Below are 12,364 nucleotides of genomic sequence, written 5' to 3' on the forward strand. Positions count from 1 at the left end.
GGCTGGCTTCTGCTGCCCAGGGACGCGCACCGCAAGACACCGGAATTTTGGTACTCGCCACTCTGCTACTCCCTATCAAAATGACATAAAGTGCGTGCTCGGCAGACCGCGGCGGGGATGGTCCCCAGAGTACCCAGGGGGGCTCAGGCACCTCCACCTCCCCAGATACACACCTCTCGCTCGACGGCGGGTGGGACTCCGCGCTGAGCCTGGCCGGGGTGGCCCGACTGGATCTTGCGAACATGGATGGCACGGAGCCACTGAAGCATGCGTAGAACGTGAGAGAGCTGCGCCTGGAGCGGGTGAGCGGCAGTATGGAGGTCAGCCGCGCCCTCGCCAGGCTCACCATCGTCGACTCTCCCATTGCGTGCACCAACCCCCAGGGGCGAGACCTCCCGAACCTCGCAGAGGTGGCAGTGTCCTCCACATTTTAAGGGGGTTATTACTCATGCTTAGGGAGTCACGGCTGGTTGCATCTGGTCCATGTATTATAAAGGGCGAACCAGCTGCGATGCCTGACGCTAGATTGTGATGGTAGTGACTACGAGTATCCGCCATATATGACCTAACTGAAGTAACTGGAGATGTTAGTGCTCACTAGAATAAGGGGAAGCGTTTACTTATCCCATAGCATACGGAGTATCACTCTCACTAACTGTAAGATTACTAACTTCTAGTGTGATGTTGATTCGCTACCGGACCTGCGAGAGCTTACCATAGTAGATATTAATAAAGAGCAAACTTTCCTGAGTAAGATACTGGAGAGGGCCCACGGGCTGCGTAATCTGACGCTGTAATATGTTGGTATATATTATAGCAAATATTAAGTTTAGATACTAGATATCTCAATGTTGAAGTTTCTGGAAACATTAGTTGTTACTGAAATAAATGTTGATCTATATCTACCATAAACTATACGAAGTATCACACTCAAAGATTGTAATATTACGAACTTCCAGTGTGATGCTAAATTGCTTCCCGACCTGCAGGAATTTATCTGGGATGAGGTCAGTAATGGATATAATTATGTGAGCAGTATACTGCAGAAGACGAAATAGTTGCGGAAGCTGACACTAAAATCTAACGGTGGGTATTCAAAATATTTACCAGACATCTCAGAGATTAAGCAACTAGAGATATTAGTGCTCACTCATATCAGTGGTAATATATATTTATCTCCCTGCATACGGATCGTTATACTCAAGAATTGTAGGATTGACAAATTATATTACAGTTCTAACTACCTTCCGGACCTACTAGAACTTACCATAATAAATATAGCTCATGATTAGACTTTCCTTGGTAATTTACTAGAGAAAGCAAAATAACTGCGAAACCTAACACTAATGGGTAACTCTATATACTACTCACATACACCATGTATGTCATACATGAAATAGCTGGAGGTATTAGTGCTTGATAGAATGAGTGGTGATATCTACTTGTCTCCTAACATACGCAGCATTACCATCACGGATTGCGCGATTCACAGTATTTAATTTAGTGCTGAATCTTTGTCGTAACTGTAGGAGCTTACCTTGTGTAGTGTTAAATATGATAAAACTATCCTAAGTTAGATACTTTAAAATGCGCATAGGTTGCAGAAGTTTAAACTTAAAGATAATGGTATCTTATAGTACGGTCCGCCAGACATCTCCTCGCTAACGTAGTTAAAGATGGTAAAGTTTTCCAACATTTATGGTGATATATACTTGCCCTCCTGCATAGAAAGCTTTACTCTTAACAATTGTAAGATTAAAAAAGTCCAGATCGATGCTGAATCGTTGCCTCATCTGCAGGAATTTACCATAATTGAAGTATCCTATTATTAGAATTTCGTTAATAAAATACTGTAGAAGTCACATGGGTTGCGTAATCTAACAATGAAAAGTAAAGATAATAATTAAAAATATCCACTAGATATGTCAATGTTGCAGCAGCTGGAGATAATCATGCTAGATAGAATACGTGACAATATCAACTTTCCTCCAAGTATACGAACAGTTACTCTCAAGGATTGCACGATTACTGACTTTCAGTGCAATGCTGAGTCACTATCAGCTCTGTGGGAATTCACCTTGCTGGATGTAAGCTGTGATTAAAGTTAACTGAATAATTTATTGCAAAAGATGCATAGCTTACGACACCTTACACTGGAACGCGGTGGCCGATCAAGCTCTAATTATAAATTTTATCTATTAAAAATATTCTCAGGGAAGTATCTGGAAACATTATGTCTTGAATAAATGATATGCACTATTTACATCTCTTCTACCATACGGAGCATCTTCCTCACATAGTGCACGATTCACGGAGTGTAGTGTAGTAGTGACTAAATCTTAAACCTACGAAAACTTTCAATGATTAATGTGAATGCTCCAAAAACTGCATTGCGTAATGTTCTACAGAAGGCAAACAGGCTTCAGAGCCTAGTAGTGCACGGATACTACAGAAAATCTTATACTATCGCGTAGCTATACCTGCAGCCATCAGTGTTGGTGTTGGATCTAGAAAATGTGAATGTCAATCAGCTAGTCTTGACCGCTGCTCCTCGCATAGAAAAACTACGGCTCCATCATATTATCGTTAAGAAAAATTATATGCCTGAAATATCCAGGCTGATTAAGGCTAAGACAGCCACCCTTCTTGACGTTAGTGACATTAATGTGGATGTTGGGACGCTGGCTGATCCCAATCTCGCATAATTTGCTCTTTCTACATTTATCCAGAGAGCTGGGATGGATGTTAAGCTGAATCTTACTGTGGGGTGTCACTACTACCAGCGTGGTAATATGATGTACCAGAATGATGATAACACACCGGCGGCGCTGCCCACGAGTCTTACTATCTTCCTGTTACAACTAAAGATCAGATAATTGTCCAGTGAACTGGTCGTACTGGGTATGGCGCTGGCGGAGTGAATCCCTTTCATATATCTCTATTCTAATATTATCCTTCTAATGACCACTTGCAACATATGTTTATTGGCTGCGCTTACGCTAACCCATCCAATCACTCTTCAGCCACCTGCTGTGAAAGTACTTTACACACATTCATCAGAAGGAATTTATATAACTCTATCTGTAGCTTCAATATATGATACGTCTGCCGATTTCCACATTGCTCATAAGCTGGATGTGAGTCATTCTCATATTTCAGAGAGTTTATTATATATCGTATTATTTACATTCCAATAAGCTTATGCTTGCAATATAAAATCATTTAACAACGAAACTTGTTGTATTAATACAAAATTTGATACTAGATGAATATAACCAACTGAGCTCCATGTGAATGTGGCTGCGCATGATTGATAAAATATACTGAATATAACGTCTACATTGTGCAGGTTCACGTGGCATGTCTTATTTCTGCCATACTTTCATACTCCAAATTTGTATCATTTCTAAAATTCTGACACCAGTTAATCTGACACTTACAACACGAGTAGTATACATTTTATCAGTTGATGCTGACTGTAGAAGGCTATTTCCTGATAGTATAGCGGCTACAGGCTCTATACCTTACAATTATACGTCAAAAAATATTCTAAGTACGATTTGTGATAGTTAAATTTGTTTCCAAACAAGAGTAACCATTTTAGAAGATATATTAGATCAATTTAAGCCCCTGCTGTCCTTTTGCCATTTCTTTTTCTCAATGTCAGGCGCTACTGCTTAATAGTTGCTATTTGACATATATATTCTAGCATATTTGTAGCCAGCCTACTATCTTGCACCCCATACACCTCTCCTGACAACATTTTCATCCCACACAAGATGCCAGATAGGGGATCCGACTAGATATCCTAATACCTATACCTAAGACATTCAGGTGAATTTCTCCCACTTTTATTAGTGTATATAACCAGAATTCGATCGCTTCTGACCAATAAACCAAATATGTTGGCTTCAGCTACAACAGCAATCCCAGGTGAACAGTGAAGCCAGTGCTGGCACTATTCATACAAATATTCTTCGATTTCAGCTAACTGCGCAAAAACATCTTATCAGCGTCGTGATCTCCGCTGCGAATGTAATTCCAAAATTTTATATTCTTATATATCAAAATTATGCCTTTTTGAAACATCGGCTGTTCCCTAGAATTTTTCAAACCAAGTCTTAAAAGCCAGATAGACTTAATAATGTATGTTCAAATTTCTTTAAAACAATTTTTCAATTCCATAACAACCGACAAATCCGTTATTTCCTCAATAATCTACCCTTTTCCTTAATATTTTTAATCTAGTTCATCTGTTATATCACCTCTAAAATAAATTATTACCATAAATCTCACTCCATTCCGAACATGCCCAAACTGTTCTCGCCTGCAAGACCCACTCGCTAAAATACAAGTAGTGGAATTCCACGTAACATCACCATAATGAATTTTTAGTCTCAAACTTGAAAACGCCAATTCCACATATTTATTAATTTTAGAGGACAAATTTACTTATTTCATGAGGTTTACTCTCGAGGGCAAATTATTCGGAATACGCGAATTCAGCTACAAAATTAAAATTTTTTGCACCTAAAGCAGTCGGATTCGCGCGCAAAGATGGCTTTTTGTTATATTAAATGCGAAATGCACGGTTTCAGGAAGTCGAAATAGGTGCTCCTGACGTCAGCAGGCGCCAGATTTCGAGGGTCAATTGGCATACGCTGACGAAAATCTGGATTAAATCGTCTGAAAAGTTGTATAAACACGAAAATGAGCTATGTGAGAAAACGATCTGCCACCGCATTTTCGACTTCAAAAGTTTCAAAAAATGCAGGTAAAGCGAATACAGCGCTACCCCTGCGCAATCATCAAACTGCAGTTTATGGAGAATAAGGCTAGGAGCTCTGCGGGGTCCATCTGGTGCCGTTCGTTGAAGTTGCGCGGATGCAAAGGAAAATACACGATTCTCATTTCCGTTAGATTCCGCGGTTAGGGGCTGAATTTCAGAGACACGATAAAGGGCTTTCCGGAAGTAATACTGGGGGAAAATTAATTACTCAAAGGGAATGGGAGCTGCTGGCTGACGATGACGAAACCTGTGATGCATCCAGTTATAGTCCACCGGTGGCTCTACCAGCAGCTAATCAGCAGTTACTTCGCTATGTATATTTTTTGTTCGGTACCATCTGGCGGTAATCCTCAGAAAGTCGCCCAAGAGCCGTACTGACAAAGTTAACCACACAGTCAATTATGGTCCCAAACAACGCGCTCAAGGCAGCGAACGTCCAAGTTTAAGCGAATGCTGGAACCAAAAAGTTCTATTTTAATCTCGTATAGTTGCTGTAGGACCGTAAAAGAAAACTTAGACCGTTGATTCAGTCTCAATAGAGATTTAATCCCGAGGGTCTAGTCGTACATCAAACTGGTGCGGTTCTGCCAGGTGAGTTTCGACGATGAGTCCATGAGTGGTGTAGAGAACAGGAGCAGGGACGCTTAAAATTGAGTTAGATCATGCAGTTCTGCAGATAGAAAATGCAGGAACATGAGTACGGATCCGTGAACTAGAAGGACCCCACGTTAGAAAGTCCGCCAGAAGCCGCCATGGCTCTGTCTGACACTAGGGACGTGGGATCTGGTAGTTCATCACTCACGCGAGTTTACAGGTCTGGTAGCACCTTGGCTTGCCGTGCAGTGGCTTTTACTGTGCTGTTGGGGCGCTGCGGACTCCCTGCATATATTCCTAAGCGCTAAACGGTGATTGCAAAATGGTATTCTGGAGAGACAAGGGTGCGTGGTTCACGGTCGTAGGGGACAGTTTTGGTTGCTTCTGGCGGGTTCTCCTTTCGTGAATCTGCACTTTCTCAACGGCTGAGCCTGGAGGCGAAGCTGAGAGGTCCACTGGTCTCGATGGGTGCGGGGAGTAGCGCTGCGAGGTCATGGCTGCAATGGTAGATATGTAGTTCCGAGCACTGCCGATGTTTAATGCTACCTGACTCTAGATGAGAAAGGTCGGGTAGGTGAGCAGAAGTTTGTAATTAGACCTATAATATAATACTCATGATATTCTCACTTAAATGCACGGCGAAGTCCGAATCCAGCTCAAGCTGAGGGGAGGCAGGCGTACCGCGCACTGAAACTACCCCAACAGTTTATTACTACCAGCGGACTCACAATACAGTCCTAATACAGGCTAGTAGCCATTGTGTGGGATACCCTGTACCCCAAGCACGGAGGATCTCGGGCATCCTGCGGGTGCACGGCGTCCAGACCACATTCCTATGGATATCAAGCGCAGCCGTGAGATAAAGCAGTGCAGTACGGGAATCACCTGTGGGTGCGACCACGGCGTAGTAAACACCCAAGCTGTTCGCATTAGGAGCGGGAGATTTCGAGACAGCTCACTCCAGTAGCGTCTGGACGAGCATAGTAAGCTATCTGGCTAGGGGTATTATCTTTTGCCGGTACACGAATGCCACCAGATTCGCAGGCAACACCACAATCTTCTCTACACTATTGGTTTTCTGATACATCGTTTTGCCCCTCTGAATATAGTACCGCCCCACTACCATATCTATCCTAGCATCTACACCGTCCCTCTGTATGAAGGCCTGGAACACGAAATTTAGATTACTGATACATAATACACCATACATATGGTGTATTAACCCTATGTTGAGTATTTACATACTCGATATTGTTCTGGATTTAATTAGCCTGATTAGCACTGGAACTCTGTAATCGTGAGTGCCAACATTATTGAGCAATAAATTTTTGACTCCAGGGGTCCCAACTAGGATCAGTTCTCCAAAACATATATTTTACAGTTTCAGGATCGTAACGGATGGCTATAGGTTGATACTCCCAATGTAAACAATACCTTTCATCCACCCATATATAATTAGATTCTGAACTTTAATTGCCTTCTGCAGCACCATGGTCAGAGAAGGGTCCACGTATCTCATATAGTTTATGGTTAGCTCTAGCAGGTTCGGTAGCGTCTCGGTATCGCACGAGAACTTCGTAATCTTGCATTTCTCAATGGACACGCTCCGGATACTGGGAGGTAGGTAGATATCACCCTCCATTCCGGCGAGTGTCAGAAATTCCAGTACGGTCAGTCTTGAAATATCTGGCAAAAGCATACGCTGCATGTAGTTATTCTCCAGTTTTAACTTCTGTAACATAGGCGATATCTATACTATCGTCTGCAGTTACTCGCCAAGGCAAGCAACCGCACTGAATGCATTATACACAGTCAGCTACCGTAGGTCTGGTAGTGACTCAGGTTAGTACTATAGCTTCGTAATCTTACATCGCGTGAGGGTGATGCTCCGGATACTTGGTTGTAACGAAATCTCACCCTTCATGTTTTCTAGGTTTAGGGTATCCAAAACCTTTAGTTTGGACATGTCTGGCAGTGGAGTCACAATATACAAATGCATCCCTAGCTACAGCTTACCCAACCTAGGTGCCTTGTGCAGTATCTAACTCAGAGATATATCTACATGTGCCATACATTCCATGATGAGCTACCGCATGTCCGGTAGTGAATCAACATCACATTAGAACTTTGTAATTTTACATCCTATTAGGATGATGCTCTGGATATTTGGAAGTAGATGGAGACTACCCTTTGTACAGCATAGTTACAGTGTCTCTAACTTATACAGACTGGGAAGCTCAAACTGAATGAAATTATGGTGATGGGAGTTTACCAATTTCAGCTTCCGCAGCTCTTGTGCGTTCTATATCAGGTTAATAGGCAGTCCCCAATTGCAGCTCATCTTGAATTGACTCTAATGCAACGTTTAGCTGCACTATACTGCCACCTCTGCGAGGTTCGGGAGGTCTCGCCCCTGAGGGTTGGCGCACGCAATGGGCGAGTCGACGATGGTGAGCCTGGTGAGGGCGCGGCTAACCTCCATACTGCCGCTCACCCGCTCCAGGCGCAGCTCTCTCACGTTCTACGCATGCTTCAGTGGCTCCGTGCCATCCATGTTCGCAAGATCCAGTCGGGCCACCCCGGCCAGGCTCAGCGCGGAGTCCCACCCGCCGTCGAGCGAGAGGTGTGTATCTGGGGAGGTGGAGGTGCCTGAGCCCCCCTGGGTACTCTGGGGACCATCCCCGCCGCGGTCTGCCGAGCACGCACTTTATGTCATTTTGATAGGGAGTAGCAGAGTGGCGAGTACCAAAATTCCGGTGTCTTGCGGTGCGCGTCCCTGGGCAGCAGAAGCCAGCCGCACCCTCCACGAGGTGCCAGCTTGCCTCCATGATGTTCTTTGCGGCCCTGGCCAGCGCTCGTCCTGCTGATTACCTCCCGCCCATCTAGTATGCCACCATGCGAATAGGAGCCCGCAGTCTACCCCGGCTCCCAGACGCCGCTGGGCGGGTTCTTGAAGGCGCTGCGACCGATGCCACGGTCTGAGCGACGTTCGGGCACGGGCGCAGAGACAGGTCTGGGCAGGTACGCAATGCTATATCGATATGGAAGAGCGGGTTTATCTGCAGACTTTGGAGAGGTTGCGATAGAGAATCCCAAAAATATACTGCCCCATCCGTGCTGGTCGGGAGAATGGTACCCCGGCAGCTCTCAAAAGGGGCCCTGGGAATGAATGTCAACCGCGATGGCAATATCGGCGTGGAAAAGTATTTGCGCCGGGTCGTTCCTCACCTCAATACCACAACGGGGATATACATGTATCTGCACAGCTTAGTGTAGGCAGCATGCACACTTTAAAACGGTGGATGCAAATTACTCCTAGCGCTGCCTCGGTGAGTCGTTGCGGCGGGGTCGGTACTTTGCTAGCGACTAGTCCGTTACTAACTTTGCAGCCCCGTTCGTCCCCGGGCAGGACAGCCGGGCGACCACTCTGGCCACGTAACGTGCTATGCCATAGTGAACGTCGAGAAGCGGCCCTGGGTAGGACGTGGGACACCAGCTAGCAATACCGGCACGCCCTCAGGGCAGGGCACGGCACATTCAGTGGTTCGGGCCCGGCACCAGCCCAGTTCACAGCGAGTACGAGATTGTTCCAGGCGGTCCAGAGGAAGTCGCCTTGCGTGGTGATTGCTACGCTGGTACCGCTGGCCACTAGCCTACCATGTTGGGGAACCGCTCCACGTGGATGCCAGATATTCCGAGCACGGGTGGTGGCACTAGGCCTTGGTTGCTCCCGGAAGTTGAGGATACACGGTTTAGGCCGTTGGCGTATATTCAGTAATATAGTTCTGAAGCGGAGCGAAGATAGCACGATAAGTGTATACCTGCGTGCTAAGCAGTGGTAGGGACGCGAAAGGCACCCTGGCTAAGGAATCGCAGACTGCCTGTGACCCCGCAGGCGATCTCGGCGGCCTCTTTGTGGTACTTGACTGTCCCTCACCACACAGCAAATACATGCATTGATGTTAAACTCGTCTCTGGAATATGGCACCATCCAGACCAGAAAGTCTACCCTGTACCTACTACATCAACTTAGTTTAGCATGCCCGGCACCGCAACAAGCATATCGTCCGTGCATCAAGTCTACATATCTTAATTCTACATATCTCCATTCTGCCATAGACATCCAATGAAATCTGCCCTCAAACCTCCCCGAAAAGCGAATCCGCACCACTTAAAATGCTGACATTTAGAACCAGTCAATAAATAAACATTCTTGTACCGCTTATTTCTCCACTGCGAACTTGCGGGATTTGCGCACAAACGGCACAGATTTATCTAGAAAAAATAATGTTATGAAACGAGCAAATTTTAGATTTTTACGTTTTTTTAATGTGAAAACAATATTGTGAGAAAGTGAAAAATGTGCTAAACGAATTTCAGGATCTGGGGTGAAATTTTGCAAAAATAGGATGTGGAGGTAGCAGAAACTGGTCCAAAATACGATTCTCGTGTGTCTGAAGAAGGCGTTTGCTGGGTTTTAATGCGCGAAAATGGGAGGTCCAGGGTGTCGAAAAATGGAATATTCGATTGGTGGGTTTGGGAGCGGTTTTGAGAGCTTTAAGATGGGCCTAAACTGGGTATTAGGAATATATTTCTGGCAGAGGATGTTGGGGTGAGATTTATGAGTTTCTGGGATGTGATTTTGGAGGTTCTGGGATGATTTGGGGGTCAGTTGAATTTGGCGGTCATATCATGGTGCTAAGAGAATATTTGTATTTTTGCGTTCTGGCGCAATTCTGTTCTGGGAGGCTTTCCCTGCGCGTGTTAGAGATGCGGACGGTGGCTATGGGCTGTTTGGCGCACTATGGTCGTGCGTGCGTTTTTTATGTAGCAAATGCGTTCAAATCATGTGAGTATAGACATAACAGTATAATTATAATATCATTTCAAATAACTTCTTCGATCTTCTTGCAAGTTTGCTCTAACAATTAAAGCAAGCCTTCCTCGGTTTGCTCTCTTTCTTCTCTTTCGCATTTCAATTTGTTTTGAAGAGAGCTAGCAATTTCGGTCAATTTAGCGTACAAACTATCTGTCTCCTAAACTCTTTCTCTCTATTCTTAGCTTAACAAATCTCTTAATTTTGTTGTCTCGTCACGCATCTCCTTTTAGATTCTTTAAATTTCATTCTCTCTGAAAGCTCTCTCCTAACCTAGCTCACCAATTAGTTCACCACAAGCATTTTAGACGTCAGACCTTTGAGAGTTATTAACGCTTTCTCTGAAAGTTTTTTCTCTTTCAATTTCGCCCCTTAAATCGCCACTTCTTTCTTCAATAAGCTTCTGAATCCTCATCTCGAGCTCCTTTCTGTGCTATCTTTCTATGTTGAATTCAACAGTTTGAGCGCTCTCAACGACACGAATTTCTTTAGTTTTCTTCTCATCTAAGATTTCTCTCTGTGATTTTTAGGTAGAAATAGCGTCTTAAATTGCTGACATCTACTCCTTAATAGAAGCAAAATTCGAGCGATCTGCAGATGACTGACGTTGGAGTGAATCTTCGATTCTCTTAACTGCACGCTCAATTTCTGACTTATAGCGATCACGCTCTTATTTAGATGTTGAGGAAAAACCACGCATGCGGTCTTAGAGTTAGGCCATACGGTTAAGTGCGGGAGATTGCATTAAAATTCGGAATGGAAAAAATTATTAATATATTAATTATATAATAAAGTAATAAAATAATAATACAAAGTGATAATTTTGAAATTTCAGATATTATAGAAAAAGCGATAAAACTTTTATGAATATTTTGGTATCATTATAATATACCTAAACATATTGTAAATATGTTTAACTAGCTGTAATTAATTAGTAATTATGATTTCAAAAACAGTTAAATACACCTATCTAGCGAAATACATCAAATATCTTTAATCATAATTTACAAGAAATCTTAAAATTGATAAAGAATAAATAAATTTTCGAATATTCATTACATGAAATTACTAATAATACTAAATACATTAAATAATTTTCATTATTACAAATATCAAATTTTAGATTTCGAATAATAGGTCTCTTAATTTTATTAATTATATAATATAACAATTCAATATAGATAATTATAATTTTTAGTTTATACATCATATATAGTAAAGTAATACAAATTTCTTTACCACTTTAAATTTTACTAAATGTCAGCACTTGCCCCTAACTCACCATCTCAGTTAAAAATTAAAAATATGTAAGAGACCCTAACAAATTTTAATGGTACTCGTCAGGATGACCCATAAACTATTGCTCGCATCAATGTTTTATCCGAAAAGATTCATAAATCATCAACTTCAGATGCTTCTAAATTTTAGCTTTTGAATGACTAACTTACGAAATTATAATAAGCACATTCCGCAGAAAAAGCATCTAGAGAGCTTACTGATAAAAGAAAAACAAAGGAAATAGAATTAGTCGAAGCCGGTTTTATTGAATCCATCCAAAACGAGCAATCTGTAAGAACTGAGGTCGTAAGAAGGCTAACAACCCAAATCGAAAATATGTCTGAAGTTTCTTCTTAAGACTTACACGTTGTATCAAACTAGCGTGAATCTACAAATGAGCAAAATTTGAAGTTTATGAGAGAGAATATTACGAAGGTAGTGGAAACTATTTCGTCTGACAGGGAACATGCAGATAAAGAGATTTCTCGCCTACACAGCGAATTGGACTCAATTGTCTAGGAGATTCGCGATGGCGTATACAACGAAGCCCAAGAAAGAGAGAATCAGCAGGTTTACTTCCAGGAAACGTTCGCGAAGGTATGCCAAATGCTCTAAAATAAGTTGAGCGCCGAAAGAGGCGACAGAGAGAAAACTGAGGAAGAACTTGTCAATTTGTTAGAGCAAGTTTGCGATAGAATGCATTGAATGAAATTGTTGCTGTTTTTATCTACGAACCATAGGAATGCAAAATTACTCGTACCAGGAAGACTCGACGCAAATCGACTCGTTCTGGGACGATAACACCTCGCCATAACAGTCCGCGGGGC

The 12,364-nt window shown here is 42.9% G+C and overlaps 9 protein-coding genes across 9 annotated transcripts; 4 read left to right on the plus strand and 5 right to left on the minus strand. All coding sequences in view use genetic code 6, as the record gives it.

Moving 5' to 3' along the window:
• Positions 1–80: 80 nt before the first annotated feature.
• SS50377_25207 (uncharacterized protein) lies at positions 81–2,921 on the plus strand (the record flags this gene model as incomplete). Its single annotated transcript, XM_067909041.1, has 1 exon — positions 81–2,921. One exon carries the CDS (start codon positions 81–83, stop codon positions 2,919–2,921), a length of 2,841 nt encoding a protein of 946 aa, XP_067763862.1.
• Positions 2,922–3,218: 297 nt separating this feature from the next.
• SS50377_25208 (uncharacterized protein) lies at positions 3,219–3,599 on the minus strand (the record flags this gene model as incomplete). Its single annotated transcript, XM_067909042.1, has 1 exon — positions 3,219–3,599. One exon carries the CDS (start codon positions 3,597–3,599, stop codon positions 3,219–3,221), a length of 381 nt encoding a protein of 126 aa, XP_067763863.1.
• Positions 3,600–4,768: 1,169 nt separating this feature from the next.
• On the plus strand, positions 4,769–5,167 carry SS50377_25209 (uncharacterized protein; the record flags this gene model as incomplete). The annotated part of the gene is made up of 1 exon (XM_067909043.1): positions 4,769–5,167. The coding sequence occupies one exon, from the start codon at positions 4,769–4,771 to the stop codon at positions 5,165–5,167; it is 399 nt and encodes a 132-aa protein (XP_067763864.1).
• Positions 5,168–5,995: 828 nt separating this feature from the next.
• On the minus strand, positions 5,996–6,313 carry SS50377_25210 (uncharacterized protein; the record flags this gene model as incomplete). The annotated part of the gene is made up of 1 exon (XM_067909044.1): positions 5,996–6,313. The coding sequence occupies one exon, from the start codon at positions 6,311–6,313 to the stop codon at positions 5,996–5,998; it is 318 nt and encodes a 105-aa protein (XP_067763865.1).
• Positions 6,314–6,338: 25 nt separating this feature from the next.
• Positions 6,339–8,495, minus strand: SS50377_25211 (uncharacterized protein; the record flags this gene model as incomplete). The annotated part of the gene is made up of 1 exon (XM_067909045.1): positions 6,339–8,495. The coding sequence occupies one exon, from the start codon at positions 8,493–8,495 to the stop codon at positions 6,339–6,341; it is 2,157 nt and encodes a 718-aa protein (XP_067763866.1).
• A 112-nt stretch (positions 8,496–8,607) lies between these two features.
• On the minus strand, positions 8,608–9,492 carry SS50377_25212 (uncharacterized protein; the record flags this gene model as incomplete). The annotated part of the gene is made up of 1 exon (XM_067909046.1): positions 8,608–9,492. The coding sequence occupies one exon, from the start codon at positions 9,490–9,492 to the stop codon at positions 8,608–8,610; it is 885 nt and encodes a 294-aa protein (XP_067763867.1).
• A 251-nt stretch (positions 9,493–9,743) lies between these two features.
• SS50377_25213 (uncharacterized protein) lies at positions 9,744–9,935 on the plus strand (the record flags this gene model as incomplete). Its single annotated transcript, XM_067909047.1, has 1 exon — positions 9,744–9,935. The coding sequence occupies one exon, from the start codon at positions 9,744–9,746 to the stop codon at positions 9,933–9,935; it is 192 nt and encodes a 63-aa protein (XP_067763868.1).
• Positions 9,936–10,269: 334 nt separating this feature from the next.
• SS50377_25214 (putative SF-assemblin) lies at positions 10,270–11,004 on the minus strand (the record flags this gene model as incomplete). Its single annotated transcript, XM_067909048.1, has 1 exon — positions 10,270–11,004. The coding sequence occupies one exon, from the start codon at positions 11,002–11,004 to the stop codon at positions 10,270–10,272; it is 735 nt and encodes a 244-aa protein (XP_067763869.1).
• Positions 11,005–11,516: 512 nt separating this feature from the next.
• On the plus strand, positions 11,517–12,242 carry SS50377_25215 (uncharacterized protein; the record flags this gene model as incomplete). The annotated part of the gene is made up of 1 exon (XM_067909049.1): positions 11,517–12,242. The coding sequence occupies one exon, from the start codon at positions 11,517–11,519 to the stop codon at positions 12,240–12,242; it is 726 nt and encodes a 241-aa protein (XP_067763870.1).
• Positions 12,243–12,364: the final 122 nt, after the last annotated feature.

This window comes from Spironucleus salmonicida, chromosome 5 (assembly GCF_000497125.1).
Source record: "Spironucleus salmonicida strain ATCC 50377 chromosome 5, whole genome shotgun sequence".
Classification (NCBI taxonomy): Eukaryota; Fornicata; order Diplomonadida; family Hexamitidae; genus Spironucleus; species Spironucleus salmonicida.